This window comes from Lachancea lanzarotensis, scaffold LALA0S07 (assembly GCF_000938715.1).
Source record: "Lachancea lanzarotensis genome assembly LALA0, scaffold LALA0S07, whole genome shotgun sequence".
Classification (NCBI taxonomy): Eukaryota; Fungi; Ascomycota; class Saccharomycetes; order Saccharomycetales; family Saccharomycetaceae; genus Lachancea; species Lachancea lanzarotensis.
This window is the reverse complement of record NW_019212885.1, coordinates 143,803-171,295: the sequence shown is the minus strand read 5'-3', so window position 1 is coordinate 171,295 and position 27,493 is coordinate 143,803. Positions and strand designations below refer to the sequence as shown.

The 27,493-nt window shown below is 44.1% G+C and overlaps 16 protein-coding genes across 16 annotated transcripts; 9 read left to right on the top strand and 7 right to left on the bottom strand.

Annotated features, from left to right (window-relative positions):
* Positions 1–11: 11 nt before the first annotated feature.
* LSM2 (LALA0S07e01970g1_1) lies at positions 12–374 on the bottom strand (the record flags this gene model as incomplete). Its single annotated transcript, XM_022771391.1, has 2 exons — positions 12–248; positions 321–374. The coding sequence occupies 2 exons, from the start codon at positions 372–374 to the stop codon at positions 12–14; spliced, it is 291 nt and encodes a 96-aa protein (XP_022629302.1).
* A 466-nt stretch (positions 375–840) lies between these two features.
* GDI1 (LALA0S07e01948g1_1) lies at positions 841–2,184 on the bottom strand (the record flags this gene model as incomplete). Its single annotated transcript, XM_022771390.1, has 1 exon — positions 841–2,184. The coding sequence occupies one exon, from the start codon at positions 2,182–2,184 to the stop codon at positions 841–843; it is 1,344 nt and encodes a 447-aa protein (XP_022629301.1).
* Positions 2,185–4,056: 1,872 nt separating this feature from the next.
* On the top strand, positions 4,057–6,234 carry MNN1 (LALA0S07e01926g1_1; the record flags this gene model as incomplete). The annotated part of the gene is made up of 1 exon (XM_022771389.1): positions 4,057–6,234. The coding sequence occupies one exon, from the start codon at positions 4,057–4,059 to the stop codon at positions 6,232–6,234; it is 2,178 nt and encodes a 725-aa protein (XP_022629300.1).
* A 259-nt stretch (positions 6,235–6,493) lies between these two features.
* LALA0_S07e01904g (LALA0S07e01904g1_1) lies at positions 6,494–8,074 on the top strand (the record flags this gene model as incomplete). The annotated part of the gene is made up of 1 exon (XM_022771386.1): positions 6,494–8,074. One exon carries the CDS (start codon positions 6,494–6,496, stop codon positions 8,072–8,074), a length of 1,581 nt encoding a protein of 526 aa, XP_022629299.1.
* A 271-nt stretch (positions 8,075–8,345) lies between these two features.
* LCB2 (LALA0S07e01882g1_1) lies at positions 8,346–10,034 on the top strand (the record flags this gene model as incomplete). Its single annotated transcript, XM_022771385.1, has 1 exon — positions 8,346–10,034. The coding sequence occupies one exon, from the start codon at positions 8,346–8,348 to the stop codon at positions 10,032–10,034; it is 1,689 nt and encodes a 562-aa protein (XP_022629298.1).
* Positions 10,035–10,530: 496 nt separating this feature from the next.
* Positions 10,531–10,971, top strand: AIM7 (LALA0S07e01860g1_1; the record flags this gene model as incomplete). The annotated part of the gene is made up of 1 exon (XM_022771384.1): positions 10,531–10,971. One exon carries the CDS (start codon positions 10,531–10,533, stop codon positions 10,969–10,971), a length of 441 nt encoding a protein of 146 aa, XP_022629297.1.
* An 836-nt stretch (positions 10,972–11,807) lies between these two features.
* RPS13 (LALA0S07e01838g1_1) lies at positions 11,808–12,692 on the top strand (the record flags this gene model as incomplete). Its single annotated transcript, XM_022771383.1, has 2 exons — positions 11,808–11,828; positions 12,258–12,692. The coding sequence occupies 2 exons, from the start codon at positions 11,808–11,810 to the stop codon at positions 12,690–12,692; spliced, it is 456 nt and encodes a 151-aa protein (XP_022629296.1).
* A 279-nt stretch (positions 12,693–12,971) lies between these two features.
* RRG1 (LALA0S07e01816g1_1) lies at positions 12,972–14,081 on the top strand (the record flags this gene model as incomplete). The annotated part of the gene is made up of 1 exon (XM_022771382.1): positions 12,972–14,081. The coding sequence occupies one exon, from the start codon at positions 12,972–12,974 to the stop codon at positions 14,079–14,081; it is 1,110 nt and encodes a 369-aa protein (XP_022629295.1).
* A 31-nt stretch (positions 14,082–14,112) lies between these two features.
* On the bottom strand, positions 14,113–14,796 carry RTR2 (LALA0S07e01794g1_1; the record flags this gene model as incomplete). The annotated part of the gene is made up of 1 exon (XM_022771381.1): positions 14,113–14,796. One exon carries the CDS (start codon positions 14,794–14,796, stop codon positions 14,113–14,115), a length of 684 nt encoding a protein of 227 aa, XP_022629294.1.
* A 1,663-nt stretch (positions 14,797–16,459) lies between these two features.
* EMP65 (LALA0S07e01772g1_1) lies at positions 16,460–17,986 on the top strand (the record flags this gene model as incomplete). Its single annotated transcript, XM_022771380.1, has 1 exon — positions 16,460–17,986. The coding sequence occupies one exon, from the start codon at positions 16,460–16,462 to the stop codon at positions 17,984–17,986; it is 1,527 nt and encodes a 508-aa protein (XP_022629293.1).
* Positions 17,987–18,195: 209 nt separating this feature from the next.
* On the top strand, positions 18,196–19,650 carry COX15 (LALA0S07e01750g1_1; the record flags this gene model as incomplete). The annotated part of the gene is made up of 1 exon (XM_022771379.1): positions 18,196–19,650. One exon carries the CDS (start codon positions 18,196–18,198, stop codon positions 19,648–19,650), a length of 1,455 nt encoding a protein of 484 aa, XP_022629292.1.
* Positions 19,651–19,725: 75 nt separating this feature from the next.
* Positions 19,726–20,556, bottom strand: MAG1 (LALA0S07e01728g1_1; the record flags this gene model as incomplete). Its single annotated transcript, XM_022771378.1, has 1 exon — positions 19,726–20,556. One exon carries the CDS (start codon positions 20,554–20,556, stop codon positions 19,726–19,728), a length of 831 nt encoding a protein of 276 aa, XP_022629291.1.
* Positions 20,557–21,141: 585 nt separating this feature from the next.
* On the bottom strand, positions 21,142–21,849 carry OCA6 (LALA0S07e01706g1_1; the record flags this gene model as incomplete). The annotated part of the gene is made up of 1 exon (XM_022771377.1): positions 21,142–21,849. The coding sequence occupies one exon, from the start codon at positions 21,847–21,849 to the stop codon at positions 21,142–21,144; it is 708 nt and encodes a 235-aa protein (XP_022629290.1).
* A 208-nt stretch (positions 21,850–22,057) lies between these two features.
* DOS2 (LALA0S07e01684g1_1) lies at positions 22,058–22,939 on the top strand (the record flags this gene model as incomplete). The annotated part of the gene is made up of 1 exon (XM_022771375.1): positions 22,058–22,939. One exon carries the CDS (start codon positions 22,058–22,060, stop codon positions 22,937–22,939), a length of 882 nt encoding a protein of 293 aa, XP_022629289.1.
* A 118-nt stretch (positions 22,940–23,057) lies between these two features.
* On the bottom strand, positions 23,058–25,646 carry DOA4 (LALA0S07e01662g1_1; the record flags this gene model as incomplete). Its single annotated transcript, XM_022771374.1, has 1 exon — positions 23,058–25,646. One exon carries the CDS (start codon positions 25,644–25,646, stop codon positions 23,058–23,060), a length of 2,589 nt encoding a protein of 862 aa, XP_022629288.1.
* Positions 25,647–26,839: 1,193 nt separating this feature from the next.
* Positions 26,840–27,139, bottom strand: FMP16 (LALA0S07e01640g1_1; the record flags this gene model as incomplete). The annotated part of the gene is made up of 1 exon (XM_022771373.1): positions 26,840–27,139. One exon carries the CDS (start codon positions 27,137–27,139, stop codon positions 26,840–26,842), a length of 300 nt encoding a protein of 99 aa, XP_022629287.1.
* Positions 27,140–27,493: the final 354 nt, after the last annotated feature.

The following is a 27,493-nucleotide window of genomic DNA, read 5'->3' as shown; positions in this document are numbered from 1 at the left end:
TGTTCAGAACCTCATTTTTTCGTCGAACCTATCGCCTCCCTTCTTGCGGCATCCTGCAGCAGATTCGTGTCCACCATGTTCTTATCGAGATACACGTATCTGACGGTCGAACCTCTGATGAAGATATTCCTTACAGAAGACAGATGAGGGTATTTGACCTCATCTGAACACGATATGTTATCCAATTTCAAGTTCAGAAACTGGTCTACCGACTTCAGCGTTCCCTTCAGTTCTATGTCATTTTTCAGCTGGGATGGTAAGTATTTAGTTAGTAACGCTGAGGATCACTTATCGAGAGACGCGAATCCGGCTGGACATACCTCCACAGTGACTTCTTGGTCCACCAAGGTCTTGAAAAAGGAGAAAAAGAGCATTGGAGCTAGATGTTCCTTGGTTCTTTTAGAAAGTTGTGGAAAGCCTAACAATGAATGCCTTCTCTTGACGAAATTTAGAACTTGGAAAAAACGACTTGATAATTATTGACTGTATATGATCACGTGATGTATTTACGAACGTCAAAACTCCTAACAGAGGTCAACAACTGCGATGCCAGGACAATAAATCTCAACTTATTTCAACGTTCTTTTTTCCTGCTTAGGGCTGAATATATTATGGTGCTTCAAAGCTATTTTCTTTCTTCCGTTTGTCTCTAATCTTGTTCACTGTTTGTTGGGCACTTCAGCAATTTCGTGTCCTCAGTGACAACCAAGAACCAGAGGCCTCATACCTGTCTTCTCTGTAGCATAAGAGCAATATTAGCGTCAAAATGTTGTGGTATAAACTAAAGATACTTGATGGTAAATCTTTTAAAACTAGTCGTTAAATCAATCTCAAAGACACTTACTCCTCTTCTTCATTATTGTCAGACCTCTTTTTCAAGACTAGAGGATGACCAGTAACTCTAAAGTAGATATCCTTCACGTCGTCGGTCATAGATTCGAAGTGAGAGGACGAGTCGTAGGACCTTGACAAGAAAACGTGATCAGCAGCACCGCTTTCTTTGGGCTCAAAAATTTCGGCAATTCCCATGAACCTTTCTTCAATGGGTCCCAAAAGCTTGAAAGCGGGTTCGAGCTCGACATGTGGCTTGTCGGTCTCGATTATGGTAGAAACAATGGCCAAGTAATGACCCTTAGAAGCCACATTGTGGGAGTCGGAAACCACAGCAACATAGATATCGTTCTTTCTGCCAACTTGGGACTGTGGAATGATGATCTGGGCGGAATCCGCGTTGTTGGTGTTGGGCACAGGATGATTTAACACGCAGATGGCTCTTATCACCTTCTGGTCGGTGGATTTGCATTTATCAGGGAAATAGGTAGGATCTGCGATAACTATTGGCGCCTTGGCTGTGCCCTCTTTAGTGACAACTCCTTGGAACTTTCCATCGTCACCATACAAGACTTTCTCGACCGGGGTGTTCAGCATATAAGTCCCTCCGTAGATGGCTGATAAACGAGCAAAACCCTGTGGTAGCTCTCCTAGACCGTATAGAGGATACAAGTAGGGAGATTTGCCATAGCGAGCAACACTTTGTAGGTAAAGCAATATTCTTTCAAACGTAGGTCTCGCTGGCTGTTCCAAATAGTCGTCATTGGTCCACAGCGCCATGGAGTGACCAATGAAATCTTTGGTAGAGCTCCCAAGTCCGAACTTGTAGTAAACTTCGTCCATGGTATTTTTGTCGAGATCTAGACCTTGGTGTGTGCTTGTTTGGTCTTCTTGGTACTCGCCAATCCATTCCAAAAACCGCTTCATGCGTCTTTTCTCAAAAATACCCATGAGGGGTGACGAAATCGCCTCAATCTCGTTTGCAGGAACTTTGTAGATTTTGGATTTGTTGTACACGTAGGAGCCCGTAACTTGTTTGAAGTCGATGTAGCGGGTCACATCGGTGTGCACCAAGATCTTGGTGAGTTCACCGTCTGCCATCAAGAATTTGGGGATCAAGTCCACGCTCCAGTCGCGATCTCTACCAAACTTTGCCTCCATGTCTTCTTTGCTCACAGGATTCTGCTTGAACTTCTGGTACAGTTGCGAGAGAGCCACCGAGGCACTTTCACCGCCGTAATGGTCTTGTCTGTCGATGTGGAGCACTTTTTTGCCGTCCACAGAAAGAAGGCCCGAAAGGATGCATTCAGTGAGGCCCGTTCCGAGCACTATAACGTCGTAATCTTCGTCCATGATTCAATTACGAAAGAAAAGGCTAAATGAGGCTTTAAATGGAGAAACTAACAGGTTGTGGTGTGGGCCTTTCGGTTTCTCTTCTTGTATTTTATCAAAATGTAAGTCACAATCAAAGGGGAGGAAGACAAATGTAACGGTGAGTTAAAGTTTCGTTGCCGTACGAGGTGCTGGGCACATTGACACGTGCTTATCACGTGCGCTAACCAAAAAACGGAACGTTCAGATACACAAACGTCAATCCTGGGTTACGATGAGAGAAGGAGGGAGATTCCAGAAGCACTTGATAGGTCGAAAGCCAATCCTGGTGTTTTGTGTGTCAAAAATGAGTGGGAGCGTAAAAATCGACTTTTACCCAAAAATTCCTCGTCACTGTGTACGTATAACAGCATTGTAGTCACGTGGCAACTGTAGGTTTTCTTTTCTTCCTTTGCATCCATTACTATCGCCTCTTCTTTCCCTTACCACTTCGGATCCAGCCCGTCCCTGAACCTCTTCACCTTAGTTCTTCGTCTTTCCGATCTTTCCCTCACTTCTCTTCTTTTTCGTGGACACTGCTGCCAGCCTGTTGCCTCGTAACAACCGGCTGCCGACTTGAAAAAAAAAAATTCTAGAGCAGATTTGCAAAATCAACTCAGCAAAATCAACGCACCGGCCAGAGCGACCAAAACCGATTGTGTATGTTATCGATTGACCCCCGGCCCCACGATATTCTTTTTCTGTCTTCGCCTCGTAAATTTCTCTCTTGCAGATTCTTGCAGAAAACCATCTCAAAATAGATCGAATAGAACCAGTGACAAGTCTGAAACGAGATGTAGTTCATGTCTCCCTGCCCTAATTTTCTTGCCCATTGATCGTAACTCCTCTCCCGGTTAACCTGTGTATCGATCACCACTCACCACCGACGGGTTGCCACCTATTGTCTCTATCTCTTTTTCTCTGTAACTTCGTATTAAGATGCTGTCTGTATTCCTCATGCATAATCCTACAGCTGTCTGCGTCGGAACAGGAACAGTAAAGCACTCACTCACTCACTCAGTAACACCGTCACCAGCTATCTAGGACGGCTGTAAGACAAAGAAAAAATGATGCCTGAGCTACTTTCGGTGCGGTTTGCCCAAAGGCAACGCGACGTCTATTTTTCTGTTCTGAACTTCCGGCAAGCAGGATCGCTTCTAAAACAGGAAGAAACGCGTAACGTCCGTAACTGAGGGGGAAGAGTCTTTAGAAAGTGTCTAACCGGGTGACAACTACCCTTTCTTGATTTAAGTCCTTTCTATATTCCCTATCGGTGTCGGTGCCTTTTGGCTTGGCTTACACCAAGTCGTTAAAATAGACCTCGTCTTCAGCAGCGACGCGCACATGGTGTGTTTTGCATGTAAAATTGATGGACAAAGCTCAGTGAGTAATATAATCGAAAATAGACAGGAAACATATATAAAAAAACAAAAGCTTTGAGTCGAAAAACGGCATGGATTGTTCAAGAAGACCACTCACGAGAACCAAGAATCGAAAAAGGTGCCGGACGCAGCCAGTAACGCTGAAGCTCGTTTCGACCAGGCATCAACCAGAGCATTTTTTCGCTTTTCTTGAAGTCTTCAAGTGTGTTGGTACGCTCACAAAATAGCACTTTTTTTTTTTGGGATACGAAACAAGCGGGCTAGGGCCGTTTTATTATACAAGAGCTCGCAAAGGCGTCAAGAATAGTGTGAAACTTTTGATTTGGGTTTTCTTTGATCTTTTATTTGAACCTTTTTTTTCCGGATTTTCAACAATTGAAGAAGTGCTCAAGGTAAGGTAACTTGACCACCAATTTTTCAGCAGACGTAAATTGAGACCTAGGTGAAAAATCTCCCATAAAGGCTTCACAACATGATCCGCCGGGTCCTGCACAATCTGCGGAAACACCAGCTACCGCTGCCATCGGCTCGCATGGCGGTGAAAACCGTGGTGCCCGTGCTGGCCATCGTGGCAGCCATGGTTATCTACATCCAAGCATCAAAACTGGGCCAGTACTCGAAATTGTCGCACTACAGGCCGGATTCGCGGTCCGAAAACTCGGCGGTCGCGCCCAATGGCGTTTCCTTCCACGACTACCATCGTATCGATCCATCCATCAAACTTGAGCAGATCAAGGGAACCAAGTTATCGCCGTTGGAGCTTATCCCAGGCTTTAATTCAGATATGCGTAGGCGCTACAAGGCGTCCTGGGATTATCTGGGTCGTGGCCACCGTTTCAAACAGTTTAAAGACCTCACCAAGGAAGCCCAGTGTTACTTCTACTTCCATCAGGTATACACTTTGACTCCCGACTGGAGTAATAGCTACGACAAATGGGACTTTATCATCAACGACGACTCCCTCTCACTAGAAGACGATGTGGACGACGCTACCAGAGAAGCTTTGATGGACCACAGGCGTGAATCCGCCATGTCACTTGGCACTGAACGCATGAGGATGTATGATATGTGTTTCGTGTCGCAAGTGGCCGAAACAATTGACATGGCCAAAATGTTCCGCACCATGCAGCAAAAAGATTCCTCTCTACCGTCTAACCTACAATGGGACTTCGAGCAACGTATGTGGCCTTTCTTGGCCCCTTACAACGCAACCTCTTTCGAGAAAGTCATGCCAAAAATCATCACTCCACAGGGCGAAATACTGGACCAAGGTTATATTCCAAACATACACCACATCGGCAAGGAACAGGGCACGCCCAGTGCCGTCAAGTACGTCTATGACGAGAAGCATTCATTTCTGTGGAACTGGAACCATATGAGTTCCACTGTCGCTCCAAGGGGTATTGTTCTCAGCTTTGGTGACGGGCAAATAGAGTTGGCCTCAAAGCTCATTGCCCATTTCCGGTTCACCGGTAATGAATTGCCAATCCAGGTTGTAACTAAGGGTGATATTTCGCGCGAAACGATAGACACGATTCAAAAACTAGCACATTCTGATGACATTCAATTCCCTACGACCGATTACAAACATAGTAAAAACGTCAAGCAAAATGTTTGGTTTGTCGATGTTTCTCCAACTTTGCACCCTCTTGTCATAGATTCTTTTGAGCGGTTCAAAAACAAGTGGCTGGCGGCTGGTCTTAATCTATTCGAAGAATATGCCTTTGTGGACACAGATGCCATCAACTACGTTGACATGAACTTTTTCTTTGATGAAACTGACTACGTCAACACAGGTGCTTTGTTTTTTAAGGACCGCTTTCTCGAAGAAACCATAGGGGAGCAAAAGTGTCCCGCCATGATCGAGACGCTACAACCAAGATTTTTGGAAAAATACTTCTTCGGCCATTTCCCCGCAATCATTAGTGATTACGTTGAGGAACAATGCGATAACTATTTGGACCCAAAGGAGATCACCTTCAAGGACTATTTTTTCAACATCAAGAAGCATCAAATGGATTCTGGCCTGGTGGTTGTTCACAAAAACTCGCATATTACTTCACTCATGATCTCACTTATGATGCATATGACGCCAAAATTGGGCGGTTGCAGCTACGGTGACAAAGAGTTCTTTTGGTTAGGATTTTACGTTTCCGGTCACGACTATTCGTTCCACACATCGCGGCCAGGTGCATCTGGCGTGTTAGTTAACGATCCGAAGGTCGACAGCCAGATAAAACAACGCAAAAGTGAGGTCTGCAGCATCACAATTTCCCATTTAGACCCAGAGCACGGTTTGCTATGGTTGAATGGTGGGGCTCAAAACTGTAAGTTTGATGCCTCAAAAGACGATTGGGAAGCTGAAAGCTTGCATATGTCTTCTAAATTTTCGAGTTTTGAAGAGATGCGAAGCAACTACAACGGCCCCGTTAATATGCAAGCTGGTATCATACCTGCTGATAAGCAAGGTGCTTGGGGTAAACCGGACCAGCGCTGTAAAGGTTATTATTATTGTGCCAGATATGAGAAACACAACAAGCCTTATTCCTTCAACAAAATATTTGAAAAGGGCAAGCTCGTAGTATTCAGCCCTGAGCAAAAAGACAAGTACAATGCTATCAATAGTGTTTGGGTTCATAACTACTTGTAACCTTTTTGCAAATGTCACGCTTCATTTTCTACTTATTTGTGAGGAAGAAGGTCGAACTCGTCTTGAGATCGATCTTGCGATAGTCGCGATTGACAGTATGAGCGCTCAAAAAATAAACAAGCATGTCATCTCGGCGGTGGCCGAGATACCAAAATATTGTAGAATAATATCGGAATTTTTTAAAAATTGTAAGTTATACTTGATGTTGAGTTGTTCAGCCAATGTGGCCGTAAGGAATTGTCACAACCAGTAACAAGCAATGAGGGGATACGTTGTGCAGATCAAAAACGCACTATTCAAATCGTCGTTGCGAAAAGGTGCACCCACTGTCTTCCCGAAAGCCATAGACCACTTTGAGATCAAACCCGAAGAAAAATGGGTAGTTTGGGGCTCTGAACGATCCAAGTTTATGGATGTCATTAGTAACAAATATCTAGCAGAACCACCGCTATCGCTCAAATATGGTCATGTTCGTGAAGGTGTGCCTAGAATAGAGTCAGTCAAGTTCACTGGTGTTATGCCAACTGCTCACTTGAGTGCAAGGTACGAATATTTCAAAGACGAATTCGACCAAACATGCGGCAAATTCATCAAAGATAACTCAATGGGTTCAATGGCGGTCAGTTACGAAGTTGCCAAGACCAACAGAGCATACAACCCTGAACTGTATGCTTCATTAATGAAAGACCTTAAACTCGAAGAATTGGAAGATAGATGGGCAATGGGGCTCAGCAACGGACAAATGCGAAGAGCACGGTTGGCTCGCGGCCTGCTGAAGGACCCAGATTTGGTTCTTCTCGAAGATCCCTTTTTAGGTCTCGACCCTACTGCAACCTCCATCATTTCAACGTTCATCGGTAGATACACGAGAACCCCAATTGTGATTGGTTTGCGACACCAAGATACGTTTCCAGACTGGTGCACGCATGTGTGCTATGTGGACGAGACTGGCATTGTTTTCCAAGGCGACATAAAGAGTGTAAAAGGCCAAATTGAGGCAGTCAACAGCCGCTACAACTTCGAAAAAGTTGCCCAAAAGTCAAACTCTCAGTTCACCCTTCAAGATCTGATTTCATTTCATCCCTTGGCTCAGAAATCGCAGCACGATATAGTCAAGGTCCCTGCGAGCATTGAACTGAATGGCCTTTCAGTTTCTTATAGAGGTGTTCCAATATTGAAAGATCTGCACTGGAAAGTTCATTCAGTGTCCAAGTGGCACATCAGAGGCAACAACGGAACGGGGAAATCTACTCTACTTTCCCTACTGACCGCTGACCACCCACAGTCGTGGAACTCAAAAATTGTGGAGAATGGTATTCCCCGCAAAACAGGCTCGACAGACTATTTCACGATCAACAAGAAAATTGGTATGTCTTCGCCTGAACTGCATGCAATTTTCAACAAGTCTCAGAGCAGAGATCTAAGCGTTAGGGAGGCGCTGGCTACAGGATTCCAGGAGAATTCGTCCAACAATTTTCTGTCATGCTACAAGGACCTGGATGAGAGCCAACGCCTAGTGCTCCATACCTATGCTGATTATTTTGGTCTCGAGTCTATACAAGACGCAACATACGGTGGTCTATCCGTAAGCGATCAGAAGCTTGTGCTCTTCGTGCGGGCGTTATTGAAGATGCCCCAGCTTCTGATATTGGACGAAGCCTTTTCGGCGATGGAAGAAGAGCCGATGCAAAAATGCTTTCAGGTTCTTGAACATTGGCCAGGAATTGTATTAGTGGTATCACACGTTCCTGCGGAAACTCCACATTGTGATCATTATCTGCAGCTCGTTTCTCCCGGAGAGTATGAGATTGGTGACGCTGAAAGCCAGAAACCTTTTTGAAATATGTAGGGAAAACATGTAACATATAAAGTACTACGTCCTGGAATCTCAGCGACTCCTAGGATCGAGGGTATCTGTCGTGAAGTTGATGCCCAATGAGCTTTCCAGGCACACTTCAAGGAAGTACTCGTCGGGCTTTTCCATGTACTCACGATTTTTGGCGGCATTCATATATAGAGTAATACTAATATTAGGTGAACTATCTTTCATCAAAGCCGACATAAAGTCCAAGCAACTCCGAGTTATTGAACCAAATCTTCCGTGGGCTGCCATGAGCTCAATCTCCAATACTAGAGTTCCTCTGATTGATCCAGCAGCGCAATCTTTGGAGGACAAAAGAGCCAATGAATACGGGCCTTTAACGTCCAAGGAATACCTTCATGAAACTAGCAGTCAACAGGGAGAACCACTCCAAGAACCCATAGCAGACACACCACCTTACTATGTTGTGGTAATTACGTATTTGAACTACTTGATCCTCATCATTTTGGGCCATGTTCACGACTTTTTAGGACTAACATTCCAGAAAGACCGTCATCAGGATATCATGGAGAAGGATGGCTTGGCACCATGGTTTTCGAAATTCGAGAGTTTTTATGTGAGACGCTTGAAATTGCGTATTGATGACTGTTTTTCAAGGCCTACAACGGGTGTTCCTGGCAGATTCATCTCCTGCATCGACCGTATCTCCCATGACCTTAACAGTTATTATACCTACCCAGGCACTGCAACGATGTGTTTGAATTTGTCATCGTACAACTACTTGGGTTTTGCTCAAAGTGAGGGACCTTGCACGACTGCAGCTTTAGAAAGTGTTGATAAATACGGTGTTTGTGCAGGTGGTCCAAGAACGCAGCTTGGAACGTCTGATCTTCACTTAGAAACTGAAAAATTGGTTGCAAGGTTTGTCGGTAAAGAAGACGCTATGATTTTTTCCCAGGGTTACGGTAGCAATGCCAATTTCTTTAATTCTATCTTGGATCCGAAATGTTTGGTCATCTCAGATGAACTCAATCACACCTCAATTAGAACAGGAGTTCGTCTTTCGGGTGCCACGGTTAAGGCCTTCAAGCACAACAATATGGAAAACCTGGAGAAACTGATTAAGGAACAGATTGTGAGCGGACAGCCCAAGACTCATAGACCTTGGAAGAAAATCATGATTTGTGTCGAGGGTCTATATTCGATGGAGGGAACTATGTGCCACTTGCCTAAGCTTGTGGAATTGAAGAACAAGTACAAATGTTATCTCTTCGTGGATGAGGCACATTCGATTGGTGCCATCGGCGCTCGCGGACGTGGTGTATGCGATTATTTCAACATGAGCCCTTCAAATATAGACATCATGATGGGTACCTTCACCAAATCCTTTGGAGCTGCAGGTGGGTACATTGCGGCTGACAAAAATATTGTCGACAGACTAAGATGCGACTTGACCACGACTAACTACAGCGAATCTGTTCCACCTCCAGTTCTAGCGCAGACATGTACTTCTTTGAGAATCATTGCGGGAGACCTTAACCCGGGTGAAGGTCTTGAAAGACTCCAGCGCATCACTTTCAATTCTAGATACCTGCGCTTGGCTTTGAGAAGACTTGGATTTATCGTCTACGGTGTAGCCGATTCTCCTGTCGTACCCATGCTTTTGTACGCGCCCTCCAAGATGCCTGCTTTTTCGAGAATGATGCTGCAAAGAAAGATTGCGGTGGTGGTGGTTGCATACCCTGCGACGCCTTTAATTGAATCTCGTGTGAGATTCTGTATATCGTCTGCATTAACCAAGGAAGACATCGACTACTTGTTGCGCCACGTTAACGAAGTAGGTGAGAAACTCTTTCTCAAGGTGAGTACCGGTAAGAGCAGCGTTTCACGCAATGGCAAGCCTCATAACTGGGATATTGATGAAGTTATCAGATTGACACCCGCAGACTGCAAAGACGACAAATATTTCAAAGAGTGAAGTTCAAGCTACGAGCAACACACCTTTGATAGTCTCTGGAAAGTCTTCCAAAAATCATTAGAATGTGCGGTAAAGGGCAAAGGTCAACTCTTCAAACTCATCTCATCCCAGAACATTTTCCATGACTTCGTCGAGAAAGTAAATTCAAATCTATAGAACGATCTTGGAATTGATTCAAGTGGTCAATCCATCAAAAATATACACTGTAAACTTTTAAGCGAGTTTGCGCGATCAAAGTGCACTTGCTGCTTTTCGTTATCCTCAGCTCCCTATGGTGTACGTGGTATTCATTGAGTTGCACCTTAGCAAAACAAGGAAAGCTACATCATACAACGAGACTTGTGATCAAGGTTCATTATCTCCAGGTAAGACTGGGCGTTTACTTTTCTTCCTGAGTTGAAGATGGTGTCATTTGGATTTATTAGAAAGGTATTTTGTTTTTGAGATTAACTCAATACGAGTAGTAATCGGTGTCAGGGCCTAAAGAAGAGTTGCAATGGCATCATTATACAACATCAGCGCACCAGTAAAGACGCAGATCAATAAGTTCCGTCTCGAAACAGGAAGATCCGAAAGCGTCAAGACACTTGTTCTCAAGATTGAACCTAAACCCTCGTATGCGATCACTATTGACGATGACGAGGGATATGAGGATATTGATTCCTTAGAGTCCCTTGGTCCAGAGCTTCCCGATACCACTCCTCGCTACGTACTACTATGCTATCCCATGACGACATCTGACGGACGGAAGCAAACCCCCCTGGTTCTTTTGTACTGGAAGCCCGCGACTGTGGTTTCACAAGAATGGAAGATGCTTTATGCGGGAGCGTTGGAGCTAATAAGAAACAATTGCGGGGTGAGCAAGGTTATAGAGATTTCCACCGGTCTGGAGGAGGAAGATGAGATCAATGAGTTGATAGAACAGATAAAATCGTAAAACGTGATGAGTATTAGAGCTAGTTTAACATTTTACTCCAATAGCTGTGCGTTTGCAGAGTCCATGCGTGAGAATTGATGAGTCTTGGCGTGATTCTCCCCTTAGAACTTCTAAAAAGCAGTCAGATTCAAGCTACGTAGTTTAAAGACGTCCAAAGTCGATTTTAATGACCATAATATATATTGGCGAAATTGAAATGTGTTGAAGGGTGATGAGACTCAAGAGGGAAAATATCATTTGTGAGCCCATGCCATCATGCTGATAGCGGTCATGGATATCGAAGATCGGGATCAAATTGACGGGTCAATTGGTCTGTTATTCGCTTTCCGGCGGCTTGTCACTTTTCCAGTGCGGTAGTCCTGCAGTGAATTTCGGCAAATACGTATAGCATGATATTAATAATCAAGCACATATGGATGATCTCACAGGTATTTGCATTAGTTCCAAGGTTCTAGGCCCACTTGAATCTGTTATAAACGATCTAAGTGAGTGCTTCAGGTTTCGATCCTCCCTTCTTACTTTCTCTTTGACGGCAAACCCGAGTACAGTTCAAGTCTCATTATATGTGTCACATTCACTTAATTATATATGACTGTTTTTTCAAAAAACACCCATACATCAGTGTAGATTTAATTTCAAATATTTTCATATTTGTCAGAAAGACTCAGTTTGCAAAGTTCGAGGAGGGAAAGACCCACGCACAACGCTCAAATCCCAAGCAAGCACTGCCTGGAATTTTTCAATGACTTCTTTATAAATGCTAAATTGTGAATCAATGTACTTCCGTTCCCGTTCAATAAATCTTGTTTAGAAACACATAGAATAAACTAGTCAAAATGGGTCGTCTACACTCCAAGGTACGTCACATACCAATGTTTCTGAGAAGTTCACCTTGAACAGCTCTAGAAATAATTCACTCAAACCAATGGAATGAAAGTCTGCTTAAAAGAGGATTCTTGAAATCGGTCGATTTCAAAACTTCTTTCAAGCGATTTGTCGGATCACAGCGATGGGTTTTGAAGCTTACCTTTTTGGAGGTGCTTTAAATACCATTCCGGTGTACATCCTTATGGGCTAAACGTGTACGTTTTTGGTCCTACATGAGATGTGCGGGCTGGGTGACTCCTATTTTGAGACGAGACTATTGGTCAATCATGATCTTTGGGCTCGTCTTTTCACTAGCAGATGTTGAAACAACTCTGCTTAACCCTCCCTGGGTCTGACGCTAAATTTCAGGTTTTTATGTCGTCTTTCCTCTGTTACTAACATTTTTTTTCCTTTCACAGGGTAAAGGTATTTCTTCTTCTGCCATTCCATACAGCAGAAACGCTCCAGCTTGGTTCAAGTCTTCTACCGACTCCGTTGTCGAGCAGATCACCAAGTACGCCAGAAAGGGTTTGACTCCATCTCAAATCGGTGTCTTGTTGAGAGATGCTCACGGTGTCACCCAGGCCCGTGTCGTCACTGGTAACAAGATCATGAGAATCTTGAAGTCCAACGGTTTGGCCCCAGAGATCCCAGAAGACTTGTACTACTTGATCAAGAAGGCTGTCGCCGTCAGAAAGCACTTGGAGAGAAACAGAAAGGACAAGGACGCTAAGTTCAGATTGATTTTGATCGAATCTAGAATCCACAGATTGGCTAGATACTACAGAACCGTTGCTGTCTTGCCTCCTAACTGGAAGTACGAGTCCGCTACTGCCTCTGCTTTGGTTAACTAGACGCTGAAATTAGTAATTTTTATAATTGAATTGAGTCTGGTTTTCTAGCTTTATACTGCATATGTGTACACTAATGGGTTTTTCGGAAGGAATGAAAGGATTAACAGCTCGAAGTGGTTATCGTCGCCGTTTTGGGCTAGCTTGTTGTCACCTACGCTTTAATTTTGACCTGTTCGCTGTAATACGAAGATAGCTATCTAAATCAATTTATCACGAGTGTACTGTATCGACCAAGTTATATGTTGGTAGAATATAGCTCTTTGACAACCTTGGCGTAAAATGGTACTCCATTTCTCACGATTACCGCATCATAGGACTTATGTCCTGCATTGGTATCGATACACGCTTCGAAATATTCCTAAATATGTATGCTCTGAGCATCTGCAATTGAGAATTAGAACCACAGTAAAGACAACTTTGACGAAGCATAGATGCGATAAATCCAGCTGGAGTATCTATAGGCTCTTAAGAGACCTGAAAACATTAAATAGTCTTCTCTTGAAATCAAAAACTGAGAAAGTCTGGGACCTTTTAACGCTCTATTCGCGGAAAACCTCGGGTAATGGAAAGAAGCTGCCGCTGCCGCTGAGTGCACCGTCAGAGGCCACTTATCAAGATCCTGTAGATGTGAGAAATGCCAAGATACTGCACGACTATGTTACTGAGAAACAACGACGTTTTCTCTTACCCCAGTACATTTCTAAAGGGTTCAAAGCGAAGCTTGTGTTCCCTTTAGCTCTACACGAACAATCTCTCCAAAAATTGCATCGAATAGAATATAAACTAGCGTTAGGGCCCCCAAAAGTATCGCTAAATCACACTTCTGCTGGTAAGAGTCGAATCTGGTTCATAAGATCTGCCATCAACAAAGGAAAGCGACAGTCAAAAGAGCTTGGTCGCATTATTCGTGAGCAGAAAAAAAAGGGCCAAAAAAACCTTGATAATTGGAACGCTTGTCATGCAAACAGTAGATGGGCATGGTATGAAGCTGTTTGGGAGCACTTAATAGAACACGGATCAGTATTGGGAGGAGGACCTGAAAAGTACTTGAACAGCGCCTCTAAAGCCGCTAACAGGACAAGGCAGACAACGACCAAAACCGACGACAAAGCCGTGGGCGAGTGGCTTGATCCCATAAAGGAATCCCTTGATTTCCTAAGCACCGAGAGTGAGCAGCAAGCCAAATATTTCGACGAATATAAGCAGAAAAGAATCTTTCGCGGCCAATACCAGTATTTCGTGCAAAAGACCGAAGTAATGTATGAGAACCGTAAACGGCGGTATACAAAGATGCTGAAAAATGACTTGCCGTTTGCAACCCCGTTTTTTGAGACACAGAATCTTCCGACAATCATGAAGGCCCACAAATTTGTATCTGGTAATGCGTAAAAACATAACTGTCATTTGATGTTTGCAAAGCTCAGCTTTCGTCCTTGGAAATGTCTCCCATAGGGTGAGGATTTTGGTTTTCCACGATCTTGATATGAGATAGCCACTCACTCAAATCTTTTTCAAGCTCATCTTTACCATCTCCACCTAACGCTTCGTCACTCTTTATATGTAGCTGTCCTATACCACTGACGATTGACATCAGGTCTTGTTGGCCTAACTCCTCACCCTGAATGAGCTCTTCAAGTAGTGAAATGTTTTGCAGCTTTGGTAAATTCCCTTTAACTTCATCATCAAGGTGGACGCCTATACGTACGAACAAAGCTTCTTCCGTCAGCTGAACTTCGTAAAACTGGGAACAGCGATAGTGAAACTTACTGCAATAATGTGAGAGGTAGGCGTATGGATTGTTTTCTTGCAGAAAACGGGTTGCTGTTGCGTTCCCGCCATATGGATCGCGAACTCGATTCTGGCTGCGAGTGCATAAAGGGTAACCGCACTTTCTATTGAGGTTTCGTTCCTCGATCAAGTCGTGGTATGTCTCTATCGTAAGAAAATTGGCCAGATACTTAAGTGTCTGTCGATCTTTACAATCCGATTGGCTCAGTAGATCCAGGATTTCCAATGATAATGTGTCTGCTTCCTTAATGCTTAATTGACGATGGCTTTGAAATGGCTTCAGTACAAGTCTCTTTATATCTTCAATGCTGGTCATCTGAACGGAAAACTATTTTGCGGGTACGATTGTCTAGGTAGTTTTAGAGGTCAAACCTATTTCTTCTCTTTTTAGATTCCGCTTGGTGGTAAGAATGGGACACTAATTTGAACTTATACTACTGCCGTCAAATACATTTAACTGTAGCTCTAAACGTAAAGGATGGTACAAAACATGCTGGATCAATTTGTTCGAAGCTAAGTGCAGTTCTTGTGTGTGAGTTGGTGGAAGGCTATCAGTAGGCATTCGTGCTGGCCAACCAGCGTTAACTCATCGCATCTCTCAACGAGATACTTGTATTGTAATATAAGGACTAAGGGCTAGAAATGGAAAACCCAAAACTGACAAGAGTATGGACGAGCATGGTGGACTGCAGAAAGATACCGCATCTCTGGTAGAAGTGCTGATTTTGGAGTGCTGATAGGCGCGAGCGGAAGGCAAATTTGATGGCAAGCCCACAAAAGAGCCAGTCCGGAAGTACTGGAGAAAAGAACGAGTAGTCAATTCACGTATCGCAGCTACTCTCGAATATGATACTTTGACGTCTCATTCTCGGTGGCGGTGACTGATTTTTACATATCTGTTTCACCAATGGATAGTGACAGCTCAATCTGACTCAGTCACTTGAGTTTTTTTTTAAGGAAAATCATCCTGAGCTGTTGCCGTGAACAGTTTACCGGTAGTTGAGCTTTTATCTGTGAACGAAATACGCTTTGGTTCGAATTGATAAAAACTTACACACAGAACGTCGAGCTTGATTCAAACATGCCTAATTTCGATTCAGATATTGAATATGGCCCCAAAACACGGGTGTCCACTTTTTTTTACTTACAGAGACTGTTGATCCTACGCCCGCACTCGAACGTCAAAAACTATATGATGTAACAGCGGCTAATTTTCTCGAACGTGATGTGACGCGGTTTACGTATGTCTGCTATCAAACCGGACCCCCTTACTTGTAAAGCTCAACTTTAGTTCTATTTAGACTTTATAAACATCCTTTTGCTGGCCATTTGGGTCTCTTATTTTTCGTAACGATCGCTGTCATATCCGCTCTTATATCTTTCCTCTACGTGAGAAAATAGCGAATTGTGTGATGGAAACATAAACAAACGCTAGTTTTTTTAGGGGAGCCATAAAAACTATAAAAGGTTGGCAATTTTTGGAGTCCCACTCAACAGTTTCAGTTTCAGCGGCTGTTTGGCCCTTCACTGACAAACAACAAGGAATGTTACTAGATACGTGGTATATAGACCCAATAGATAAAGATGTAGCTACTTATTTTGCGTATAATCTCAAGAGTTTTCAAAAGCCAGTTCGCCATCTTTTGAGTACATGCGTTCGAGAGCTGGGTGCTGAAGTTTTCAGCCCGGAACGCAAAGTCAGCACCCCATCACACCAGCATCAAGTGGTTTGTGGAATCCAAGGATGAATTTGATTTGAATGGCACCGAGAAATGTCCCTCGACCAAACTCATTTGTATTTCTGCTCCTGGCATGAGAAACCGCGCTCGAAGGTTGAAAGAGTTGTTGACCTTTTACGTCATGTGATATAGTACATAGATTCGTAACGTTTCTTGGGATCGATTTTGGGTTGGGAAAATGCCAATGCTTAGAGCTGCAGTAAACAGTGGGCCCATATTCAGGCCGCGGTTCATAGAGTTATGGCTCCTAAGGTCGCGAAGAATCGAAAATTCAGACGGCCAGACAAATTTAAGTATATTCGGGAGCTTTTGTTAGCTGAATTTGAGCCCACAGATTGCAGGCGAGATATACCATCTACCGGCGATGAGCGTAGAGATCAAGAAGCGGTCGAGGTAGCCGAGAGGAAAGAGGAAGAAGAGGCCGAAAATGAGATGGAACAGATTCTGAACATGCTTCGGCTTTTCTTACACATGGAGAAGTTGATGGCGTTCTCACTATTAGCATGTTTGAACTGTTTTCTGTACTACTTCACGGTATTTCCAGCACGCCTTATCTATAGCTGTTTCGATAGAAAAAGAGTTCAGAATACTCGCAAAGAGTTCATTATGCTGTTCGTGATAGCCTGTGCATCTGCCATCCTTTTGAAAGTGGATACTTCGCAAGTGTATCATAGAATTAAGGGCCAAAGCGCTATGAAGCTGTATATGATGTTCGGTGTTTTGGATATGTGCGACAAAATGCTATCATCTTTTGGGCAGAGCGTGCTATTGGTCGTAGGCTCCAAAAGTCGCTACAAGACTGGGCCGGCAGCGCTGCAGACTCTAGCTCTCAATATATGCGCTGTGGCGTATCTAACTTTTCATGGGTTCATACTAATGTATGAGACAATTGCGCTAAATGTAGCAGTAAACTCGTATTCCAATTCCCTGGTTACGCTGCTGCTATCTATGCAGTTTGCCGAGATCAAGGCCAGCGTTTTCAAACGTTTTGACAAAGAAGGTCTTTTTCAAATTACTATCGCAGACATTATAGAGAGATTTCAAATGGTGGTTCTACTCATTATCATCGGGATCCGCAACTTGATCGCGTCGACGTCATCTTTCTCCGCAGATACTCCATACTCCTGGTCTTGGAGTTTAGCATCCTACACTATTATGGGGGCTCTAGGTGGTCCGGTCATCACCGTAGTTGGGAGCGAAATTTTTGTCGATTGGGTCAAGCATGCCTACATTACGAAGTTCAATCGTGTGAGGCCCCAAATGTATGGGACATTTTTAAGAATACTATGCGCTGATCACACTCATAACCTCCAAAAATTTCAATCTCGTCTCGGACTGCCAGTGCCTGCTCTAGTGGTGCTGTTTCTTGTTATGATCAGGCCTGCGCTAGAGATAGGGCTTTCCGAAATATCGAGTTCCGTAATTCGGACGTTTTCGATCGTTGCTATGAGCTTTGTGTGCTTACTACTATCCAAGTTCGTTTTACATCTTGCCTTGAGTAAGTGGTCTCAAACATTGCAGGGTCATAATGGGGCCAGCAACTTCGCCGTTGGCGAAGCTATGTACGTTCCGGGGCTGCCATCAAGCGGGCATGGAAAGGTCGATGAGAGAACAAGGATCGCATTACACATGTCTGGAAATGATGACACCAGCCAAAGTCATTCAAGGCTTCCGTCAAACGCAGTTGACAAGCGTGTACTACACGATTCTAAACGCAGTTTGAAGAATGTGTCACGCTACAAGATGGTCTCTAAGCGTATTTGGTAAACCCGATATCCTTTCGAGTCAAGATGCGCATGTCAACTGACATATTAATCATTTTCGTCTTTAAACGAAAGGGCCGTAAAAACCGAGGTGATGAAAAATTGGATCCCGAAAGTATAAAGCTCTCAGTTACCGGTCAAGAGAGCTCATAGAGGTGGGCTTCGGGAAAAAGCACATGCGCTAATATCCAGTATCTTATTCCTTTGAATAAAATGTTGAAGCATTTTTTAAAGGCAGCGAGTCCTCTAGCGCGCAGCGGCGCGAGGATCGCGGTACCCCATTTCCCCAGATCTGCGATGGGCACAGGACCACTTACGCTCAAAAATATTACAGGCATATCATGTACTCAGGGTCTTAAAACCAAACTCCAATCACCTAGGTTTTTTTCTTCGAGCTCGTTACTCAATCAGGTTGCGACGACAGTTAAAAAGCAGCCCGCGAAAAGGCTTATCAACTCGTCAAAACAAGTGGGCTATTGGCTCATTGGAACGTCGGGGCTCGTTTTCGGGATTGTTGTGCTTGGCGGCCTTACAAGGCTTACGGAGTCCGGATTGAGTATTACCGAATGGAGACCTGTGGCAGGAACTTTGCCTCCGATGAACGAACAAGAATGGCTAGAGGAGTTCGCCAAGTATAGAGAATCTCCGGAATTCCAGCAACTGAATTCCCACATCAACTTAGAAGAATTCAAGTTCATCTATTTCATGGAATGGGTTCACAGGTTGTGGGGGCGTGCCATAGGTGCTGTATTTGTTTTACCCGCAGTTTACTTTGCCGTTGCCAGGAAAACGTCGCCAAGGGTTAACGGACGCTTGTTTGCCTTGGCTTCGCTCTTGGGCTTACAAGGATTCATAGGATGGTGGATGGTTAAATCTGGTCTGGATAAGGAAGAGTTAAAGGAGCGTAGGTCGAAGCCAACAGTTTCTCAATACAGACTTACCACACATCTCACCACGGCGTTCATGCTATACCTGGGTATGCTGTGGACTGGAATGGAGATTTTGAAGGAGGCGAAATGGGTCAAGGACCCTAAGAAGGCACTTGTAGAAATGGCCAAGTTAGACAATCCCGCTTTGAATCCCTTGAGGAAAACTTCGCTAGGTTTGCTAGCTCTGATTTTTGCAACTGCTATGAGCGGCGGAATGGTCGCCGGTTTGGATGCGGGCCTTATATACAACACTTTCCCTCATATGGGTGACGACTGGATCCCTAGCAAAAGAGAACTGTTTGACAAAACTTTTGCAAGGAAAGAAGACTCGAGTGATCTATTCTGGAGAAACATGTTAGAAAACCCTGCGACTGTCCAGCTCAATCATAGAATACTAGCGACAGCGTCATTTTTGGGTGTATTTGCGATGCATATGTGGGTCAATAGACGAAAACATATTCTACCCGCGAATGCTGTGAAGTCCATGCATGCCATGATGGGCGTCGTCACGTTGCAGGTGACTCTTGGAATGTTTACCTTGATTTATCTGGTACCTATATCCTTGGGTTCGTTGCATCAAGCTGGAGCAATGGCATTGTTGACCAATGCCCTAATCTTTGCTGCCCAGTTGCGCAAAGCTAGAGTACCCATGAGATTCTTAATAGGTGGTCTTTCAGTCAAGGCGCCACCCAAAGCTGCCAGTACAATCCTAACAGAGGCTGCCAAGGCTGCCAAATAAAAGTCATCCAGAAACAGTAGCCAACCTCTCTTAAAACGAGAATTACTTGTAAATATTTTATAGTTACACCTCTATTTATGACGTCTTGTCAGCTGTAAATTCATCTTCTCGTTTGGCCATCACTTCGACATTCGTGTCTGATATTCTCCACATCAAAAACATAAAGATTGTTCGGTAAGGTGCAAACAGTTCACCACATTTTTCCACAATATCCTCATCATACACCTTCCAGTTCTTCTTGACGTGCTTTATTTTGCTGCGTTTAATGACAGGACCACGCTTGCTCATGAGGTCCTTTACTACATCTGGACGAGCATCCAAGTACTTTGAGCAACCGCGAGCGATTCCTAGATCGTCAGCAGCAAAAATGTCCAAACGCTCCATACTCGTCACCAGAAACATTTTAGCACTCCAGGGACCAATGCCTTTGACATTCGAGACTAACTCAGAAGCAATGACATCATTCTCTTTGCTGAGCAACGCTTTGATCTCTTGTTCGTTGTCATTGAAATAATTTGCCAACGACTCCATATACTGCACTTTGCGTGCTGAAAGGCCGCATTCTCGAAGTTCTTGGGACTTACTTTGTCTGAAAAGCTCTGCTGTTTCTTGGAAACTCGGAAAGTGGCCATATCGATCGATGATCTTCTTCTTTATACTATTAGCAGCAGCTCCACTAATCTGCTGGGCTAAGATGCTGCTTGCAAGATTCAAAAAATGGTAGTTCAGAGTCATATCTGGTTGTTTCTTCTTGAGAAACAGCTGGAAGTCCTTTCTCGAAATTGCATCGTGAAGAGATGGGTCGATCTCAAGAATGGCTTCACAGCCCTTATTAAAATTGTCGATATGCCGCTCTTTGAAATCTTCAGACAGCTTTTGTGCAGTGTCAGAGCGTGATCTTTTCATGCTCACCAAATAAGCTGCGTTGACTGGTTCGACAACATCTTGGTATTGTAAGGTCTTAAGAACAACCTTTCCTTGACGAACATATCTGTATGGCCAAATCGCACACTTCATGTGATATATAAGCCTGAGGTCTCGAAGCGGACTCGAGTACCTTCTCGATAGCATGGACACCATGTTAAGCGATTCCTCTGTTATCCTCCAGAGCTTCCAACGTTCGATTGGCTAGCCAAGATTGGTTTGATAGTTTTGATTAGGATTATAGTCGCCATGCTTATGGGTAGAACCTTGAGGCTCCTCGCTTGCCATTGGATTCCCACTCTTGGATAAGATATGGGCGCCACATCGTCTTGTTAGATGCCTAAAAAGCGTTTTTCTTCTACTGAATGATGAAGGAACGGTGAATATTGTGTTCCTCGGTGTATACGGTGACCTCACAATTGAATGACAAAGTGTTGGCACATCTCTGAACCATTAAATCAACAGAAACCGTTTGTTAGCTTGATAAAAAAGCCGAAACAACATGTTTAATACCCCCAATTATGATGGCCTTCATGTAAGATTCTCGTAGTTTCCTCAAGACCTGCTCTAAGTGTTCACACCATGGAAATTGAGTCGCGGAAGCATACCTGGAAAACTTCCAATGCGTCTGATGGCACGATGGGTCCCCCCAACATTGGTGTGTTGTTTGTCATCTTCACCCAAACATCCATTTCTCTGATGGGTGTCAGAAACACTGCTGGATCGTACAATCATCCACGAAACTTTATCTTTCATGTCCAGGTCCCGTATATCGATGTCGAGATTGAAATTCTCGATAAATCCACGTTCATGAATGTTGATGCTTGAGTTGTACGTCAAAAACTCGTTAAATATCGATACCGTGCTCCAATACGACAGTTTTCGAAGACATGCCACCACTAGCGATGTCACCAATTCTCCGTTTGTGCAGTGTATATAGCATGGATAATGATTTTTATCTGCCAGGAACTGTATGCATTGTACTACAACATCGTAATCGATTGGAACGGCCTTTTTCTTGCGTTTCACCTTACTCTTCGACTTGTCCTTGGGTGCTTTCTCGTTGTTACATTCGATAAAAACGTTTTCAATACCCTTTTCTCGGCAAAACGTCTCCATGCATGAATCTCCCGTCGTCAAAGGCTCTGGTGTGAGTGAAACAATGTATTTCAACCCCAACGTTACGAGGAAGGGTAGGTTGATTTCCCTTGGTTGTGATCCTCTATAAAAGTTGGCTTGAACAGCACTGAAATACAACGGAGTAACCAGCGACATATCATTCAACTGATCCACTCTCAAGTATTGATATTAGCAAGGCGACACAATGGAAACCCAGCAATTGCTTCTCTTTTATTCTTGTTCAACTTGGCTTTAAGTTTGATCAAGTCAATCGTTTCCCTCAGTGATAACCAATATCTTTCAACTAGAAGAATAAGTTCATCAGACTCAACTTCAACCTGTTCATAAGGACAAAGAACTCAGGATGGAGTTCTTCTACGAGGAGCAAGCGGCCAACAATGGTCCAGGATTGTCAGAAGGTGAAGTGCACAATGACAAAACTACGGAGGAAGCTTTTGAAAAGTTTGAAGGGAGCATCGACAGACAGTACCAGAAGACAGCAGATGCAGTGAAGAAACTTATCCAGAGTGAAGAAAAGGGCTTACAACTAAATATTCCTTTGGATCCACACATTTCAGAAAAAGCTCAGGAAGCATTGGACTCGTTGGATCATCAACTTCACAATGTTGAAAACATGGCCCAAAATTACTGGCAGAAGGTGTCTAACCCTTCATTTTGGTCAAACGTGTCAGGTTCACTCGGTTTGAGTGGTGGGAACGATAGGAAACCCGTGGAGTCGTCAGTAAGCTCCCAGGGTAGAGCTTCTACTCCTCCAGTGGCTGGGAACAGAACAGAGGCGGAATTGAGACTTTTGTCTAGTGACAAGAACATCTATTTGAACCACAGCATCGAGGAGAAAGTTGAAGATGGTACTGCTAGCAATGATTTCGATGTAGATAAACAAACGGCGGAGATTTCGGACCTTTTGAAGGCTGATGAAATACTCTCTAAGACTATGAATAGTCTGGTCCCAGAGCACGTCACGTATGGACGATTTTGGGAGATATATTTTACGCAGAGACAAAAGATCGTGGACATGGAGAACCAAAGAAAATCGCTGCTTCAAAATAAAGAGTTTCAGGAGGGCGCTCCGGTGAGTTGGGATGATGACGATGAAGATAACGGTGCTAGGTCAGCCGATGACCGTAATGACGAGGAAGACTCCGAGACGCCCAGGGAAAAAACGGTCTCTGCTAGTCAGCAACCAATAGATGGCAGTGACGGGGACGATGATGACTGGCAGTAGACCCACACAATGCCTACTTTATGTTGTGCCGTTATTTCCTTGTTTACAGACTATATACCGATTCCTGTATTCAGATCATTAGTTCGTTATAAAGAGGATTCCTCCTGTCTATTTTACGCTAGAGCGATGACATTGAGGCGCGGTGATAAAACAAAACGTAGGCATTTGTCGTGATGTACTCATGCTGGTTCTTGACTTTCCTCCAGCTGGTGTCGTCAAAATAGCACCACCCATAAGGAGAGCCTTTATTAACATATGCCGTATAATGTCCACCATACAGAGTACCGAAATGGCAGGCGACCCCATACAAGTCGTAGTTGAAGGGAGGAACTTGGCCTCGGGTAGGTAACTCCGTCACACCAGGTGGGAGTTTACCGTCAAAATCATCAGCCCAAAATGGTGTCAGATCCAAGACATTAGGATAAGAGACCAATATGTTGTTCTTGTTCAGTTGGTTGTCGAACCGTTTTAAGTGAATGATGAGGTTCCTAGGCAGCCTTGTAATAGTGATCTTCTTTGTTGAAGGCTGCTTGACTTTGCATTGAGGACAAGACCACCGCTCATCCCTTTCCAAAGTTTCGATTTTGGTGAACTCTTCGAAGCAGTCGATGATGCCGCAGCGGGAACCGCTAGGAACCGGAACCGAGAGAACCGAAAACGGTTGATATGTGGTGGAGGTGCGACCGCAAACCTTGCACTTCAGCTGGGAAGCATACTGACCTTGAAAAAGGTCTACAATAACGCTGAAATCCGTGGTTAAGTATCTTTCCCATTCAATTGAGCTGGCAATCCTCATGCAAAGCTTTTCCCTTATTTTTTCTGCTTCCTCAGATAGCTCTTTCAAAGATGGATTACCACCGCATTGATTCAAATCTTCATGCAGACCATCAAGTAGGAATTGACAGAATTCTTGGCAATCTTGTTGGGATGATCCTTTGAATAAAGAATTGATGGATCCACTCGCAACTTTGAAATTGATCGGTTGGACTGCACTTTTCTCATCTCCCTTATTGTGATTTTTTGGAGTACCAGGTGGTGCTGAGACAGCCTTTTGGCGCATTGTATGAATTAATTGCGAGAAGTACTTGGCTAGAACGCCCTTCGAGCCCAGCTTACTATTCAAATTGATGTGATTTTTGTAAGAGTCATCGAGAAAAATCTGGGCAAGTTCGTTGGTTCCCAGTAGACACTGAATGATGCAATTCATGTAGCACGAATTTCCGAGATTTACTAAACCAACACAAAACCCCGATACCGGTTTGTTCAGCAGTACGTGATCGGCACTTTCATCTGCAGCTCTGGCTAACCCCTTTCCGTTCGTGTCAGCTGCTGGTCTCATCAATGCTTTGTCCAACCCGTTTTCTACCATTCCACCATTAATACGAGGTGGGGAAAAGCCGTTAAGATGAGAATTGAAAATCTCACGTTCGTGTTTGACTTGTGAAGGAAGTTTGTTGCCATTTGGCGATGGGCCCAGCTGCGGAGTTTCCGGATAACTTGTCGAATCTCTATGTACAATGGACTCATGGGTTGGGGAAGGGCTAATTGTCCTGGAAATGGGTGACATGCTGGAGAGTCTATCTCTGAAGCTGGAACTTCGCTGTAAGCCCGAAGGTCGCTGTTGGGGAAAGAGTAATGGAGAGTTTGGTCTGTCTTCATGAGAAACCGACCCGTTCGTTTCCGGAAAATTGGCAAAGGTTGAGGACGATGGGGCAGGTTTCATCACAGAAGCTTTTTGTGGTATCAGTGGAGGAATAGAATATTCCAAGGCGTACTCACGATCCTCTTTGTGATGCGAACTGTCGCATGGCCCTCCATTATTGACCCATCCTTCAAAACCCCCTTGTAGTATGAGGACTTTGACATTATTCAAAGGTCTTTCGAATGACCTCTGCACCAATAATTCCAAGAGACTAACTTGTTGTTGCTGGGAGAAGCCTGTCTTGTCCAGCTCATCCGTGTATATGACGATGTAGTCGAAAGAGTCCCGCTCTTTGAAGAGGGAAACTTCCCGAGCGGGAGATGTTATAAGCGACCTTCTGGTGAGCTCAATATCTGAGTAAGAGTCTTTGAAAGAGATCGGTTCAATGCATGTGATGGTTTCCGATTTGATATGCGATTCTATGAATTTCAGGCGCGGTCTGAGATCTATAAGCAGCACCCTGTGTTCGTTTGATAGCGTGGAAAGACGTGACGGGCTGATTCTTTGACCATTCGTCCACGTTGATTCGGTGTAAGATTTGATTGCCGCAGGTTTTTTCTCTGCTGTCGAATGTTCCTTTATAAACTTGCGAATCTCTGCGAATTTCTCGTCTGTAAGCAAAGTCTTGACCAGCATATTGTACAAGTCGATCAGACCCTTTTCACGTTGCGTCTCGGCGTTATTTTTGGCGTGCAGAAATTCAGGTAGTTCTGGGATCTTATTCAGCACCAGCTGAGATACGATCTTGTAGTACACATATGCAGCTTCGTAAGTTTCAAATATATTTTCGTCTCGCGAGCCTAAAGATTGCGGTGAGTTTTGTGAGCCTTTTCTTCGGAGTTTCTTGCATTCTTCCTGGTAGTTGACTAGGGTGTCGATACACTCTTGCAGAAGCGTTTCCATGTCTTGGTTTTTCCCATCATCTTGCTTGACAAACTCGTCTGCAATATGTATCAGTTGCGTTGTAGACTTGCACGTTGGTTGAGCAATCTTCTTGTGTGGCATACCTTCTTCCTCTCTCGAGGTAAAGTGGTGGGTTCAGTGGTAAACGGAGGGATGACATGGGCCAGGGTCTTCAAGTTACCTTCCATGACTACATTTAGGTGATTTGTGTTCGAGTTAAAGTGAGACGTGGAAAGTGATAGCTAAACGTTAAGGAATATTGATACTGGAATCACGTCGGTGATGGCATGACTGGTTGTGATTCATTGAGCTGAGACTTATGCTCAGCGTGTCTCTACGAACAAGGTCGTTTTTCCAGGCTTTCAAATACGAAACTCTTGAATGTCACTAGAGGACTATTGATGTCACGTGACCAGGGGAATGAACGACGATTCGACGTTGAGAAGAGGCACATTATCGTTGAACAAAGAGGTATACTTAGTAAAGTGGGTGCCCGTGCTGCCTATCTATTCTTTACATGTCTCCTGTGATTCTCATTGCCAATACCTAACTGGGGAAGAGCCTCTAAAGCCAATCCGCCGACTCGCTCGTTCATAATGATCAAGGACTCCGAAACATTCACGTGTTTAATTCTAGATCCATCCAACCGGTTAAAGCTAGCCTAATTTGTATGGAAGACTTCAAGATATCAACATGGAGCACTTTTTCTTTCCGTTTTCTTGAGAGCATCCGATCAACGCTTGACGTTTTTCGTTGCCACGGGATTCGGTAGACTCCAAAACACATATTCTTTTATAATAGTGAGGTTATAGCTAGGTACAAACACTGGTCAAGAGTTTAGTTTGCGCACGTGATCACATATTTTAAATTCTCGTACTTCTCTCTTCTGCTAACGCCAACATCATTCAACGGGTCTTTTCAGAAATGATGGATGTGCTTCAATGTGTTCTCATCAGATTAAGGCAAGTCGTTGTTAACTAGTCAGCCGCACGCAAATATTGTCATTTTCCACTCGTAGACACGAAGAGACCCAAGAACTCATAGACCCAGCCTCGTAGCATACGACACAGTTTTTGTCAGATTCGTCCCCCATAACTGTACTGTACCAATCGTTAACTTCAATCTATGTGACAACCCTTATAGTTTGACACCAACTAAAAGTTTGTTGAACCTAAGAATATTGATTTGTACGTAGCTTGCAGATTTCATAACGAATTTTATATATATTTGGTTGTTCTTCATGCGACCCTGGCTTATCGCAGAGCTATTTTTATGCTAGCTGAGCGCAGTGGGGTCTAATACACACCGTCGTCGGGTCTCTGCTGCTCGACTTGTGCTTCGTCACCCTTTTTCTTGAGCTCTTCACGGCTCGGCCTCTGGAAGTTGCCTCCTCCTATGGACCCGGATTTCTTCTCCAAGTCTTCCAGTTTCTTCTTGTTTGCGTCCATTTGCTCTTGTGATGAGCTTTTTGGAGTTTTGGATTTTGGGTTGCTTGAACTCGCACCGGAGATGCTTCTCACGGCATTCCCACTTCTGGCTGCACGCAAAGACAAAGTTTGGAGTGCTCTAGTACCTCTAATAGTATGTTGTAGCATGTTTGAGCTTGATGATATAGTTAGTCGACTGGGCAAACATACAGTTACCTCTCCCACATATTCTGGATCTATACTCCCCTTATATAGTCATGTTTCCTGCGATGCTATGCATATCGTATTGTGTGCTACTTGCTCTTGCTTGTGTGCTAAGGGACAATTGCAATTGTCTATAATTGCAGCATAGCAAGCCACACGAAAGCTGTGAACTATTGCTGCAACAAAGCTGACGACACTGACGTTGAATTCCCCGCTACGGAGTCGAGTCGGAAAAGTCGGGCTGAGAAATGGTTAGCGGGGCGGGGAGTACAATCCGGTAAAGGGAGCCTTGGACTAATTAGAAGGGTAGGCAAAAAT